The 872-nt window shown below is 33.9% G+C and overlaps 1 protein-coding gene across 1 annotated transcript in view; it reads right to left on the reverse strand.

Annotated features, from left to right (window-relative positions):
* The window catches only part of LOC107618409 (auxin-responsive protein IAA31-like), a 2,424-nt gene extending 1,558 nt beyond the window's left edge, over positions 1-866 (reverse strand). Inside the window, exons 1-3 of the mRNA XM_016320465.2 lie at positions 641-866; positions 347-552; positions 153-252 (exon numbers count right to left, since the gene is read on the reverse strand). Of these exons, the coding sequence (XP_016175951.1) occupies positions 153-252; positions 347-552; positions 641-789 (455 nt within the window). The 5' untranslated portion in view covers positions 790-866. The remainder of the gene's footprint in view (positions 1-152; positions 253-346; positions 553-640) is intronic.

Here is an 872-nt window from a genome sequence, read left to right on the forward strand (position 1 = left end):
TAATATGAAATATTTCACTAAAAATATATTTATTTATTAAATACACTTAAAAGAACAACACATTTTTACTTCTTTCATATAATACCCTTAAAACACTCTTACCTAAATCCTATTATTACTATTGAGAGAACCCTAATATAATGTTAACTTACTCCCAAGGCACATCTCCAACCATAATCAAGTCCCCTTCTCCATCCTCATAAGTTAGAACATGGCACCTCTCTGCTTGCACTGCATCTAACTCAGTTCCCCCTATTCAAAACAAACAAAATAAAACATTATACCATTGTTATTTTAATTAGGAATAAAAGGTTAATAAAAAAAATGAGATAGAGTAGTTTATTACAGAATATGGTAGTGTCAAACATTTGTTCAAGAGCTTTAACCAATTCATGGTAACCATCATGAACTAAAAGGTTGAGTTTTCTACCAATTGGAATGCCTTCCATGTACACTTTGACAAAGAACGTGTTATGGTCACTGCAATCATTTGCCAATTCAGCACCTTGTGAAGTACTTGCAAGTGATGATGATTGGATTTGCCACTGCCCCCTAACATGTAACAACAAAAACCATATGGAATTTTAATTGATTGAAAAGAAACATGTGGTATAAGAATGTTGATATAATAGAAACCTACCTTGAGATAGAGGAAGGAAGATGTTGATGATGAGTGGAAGAAATGCTGAGTCCAAGACTAAGATCATCATGAAGATGTGAAGAAGCAGTTGAGAAAGAAGGGCTGAAAGATGAAGAGGAAGAGGAACAGGAAGACCCTCTTTTACCCATTTCTGTCAAATAACAATCACTAGTAACACTTACCCGCCGCCTTATATACAACCCCTTCAATTTTTTTGTAAACTAAAAACCCG

The sequence above is a fragment of the Arachis ipaensis genome, chromosome B09, assembly GCF_000816755.2.
Source record: "Arachis ipaensis cultivar K30076 chromosome B09, Araip1.1, whole genome shotgun sequence".
Lineage (NCBI taxonomy): Eukaryota > Viridiplantae > Streptophyta > Magnoliopsida > Fabales > Fabaceae > Arachis > Arachis ipaensis.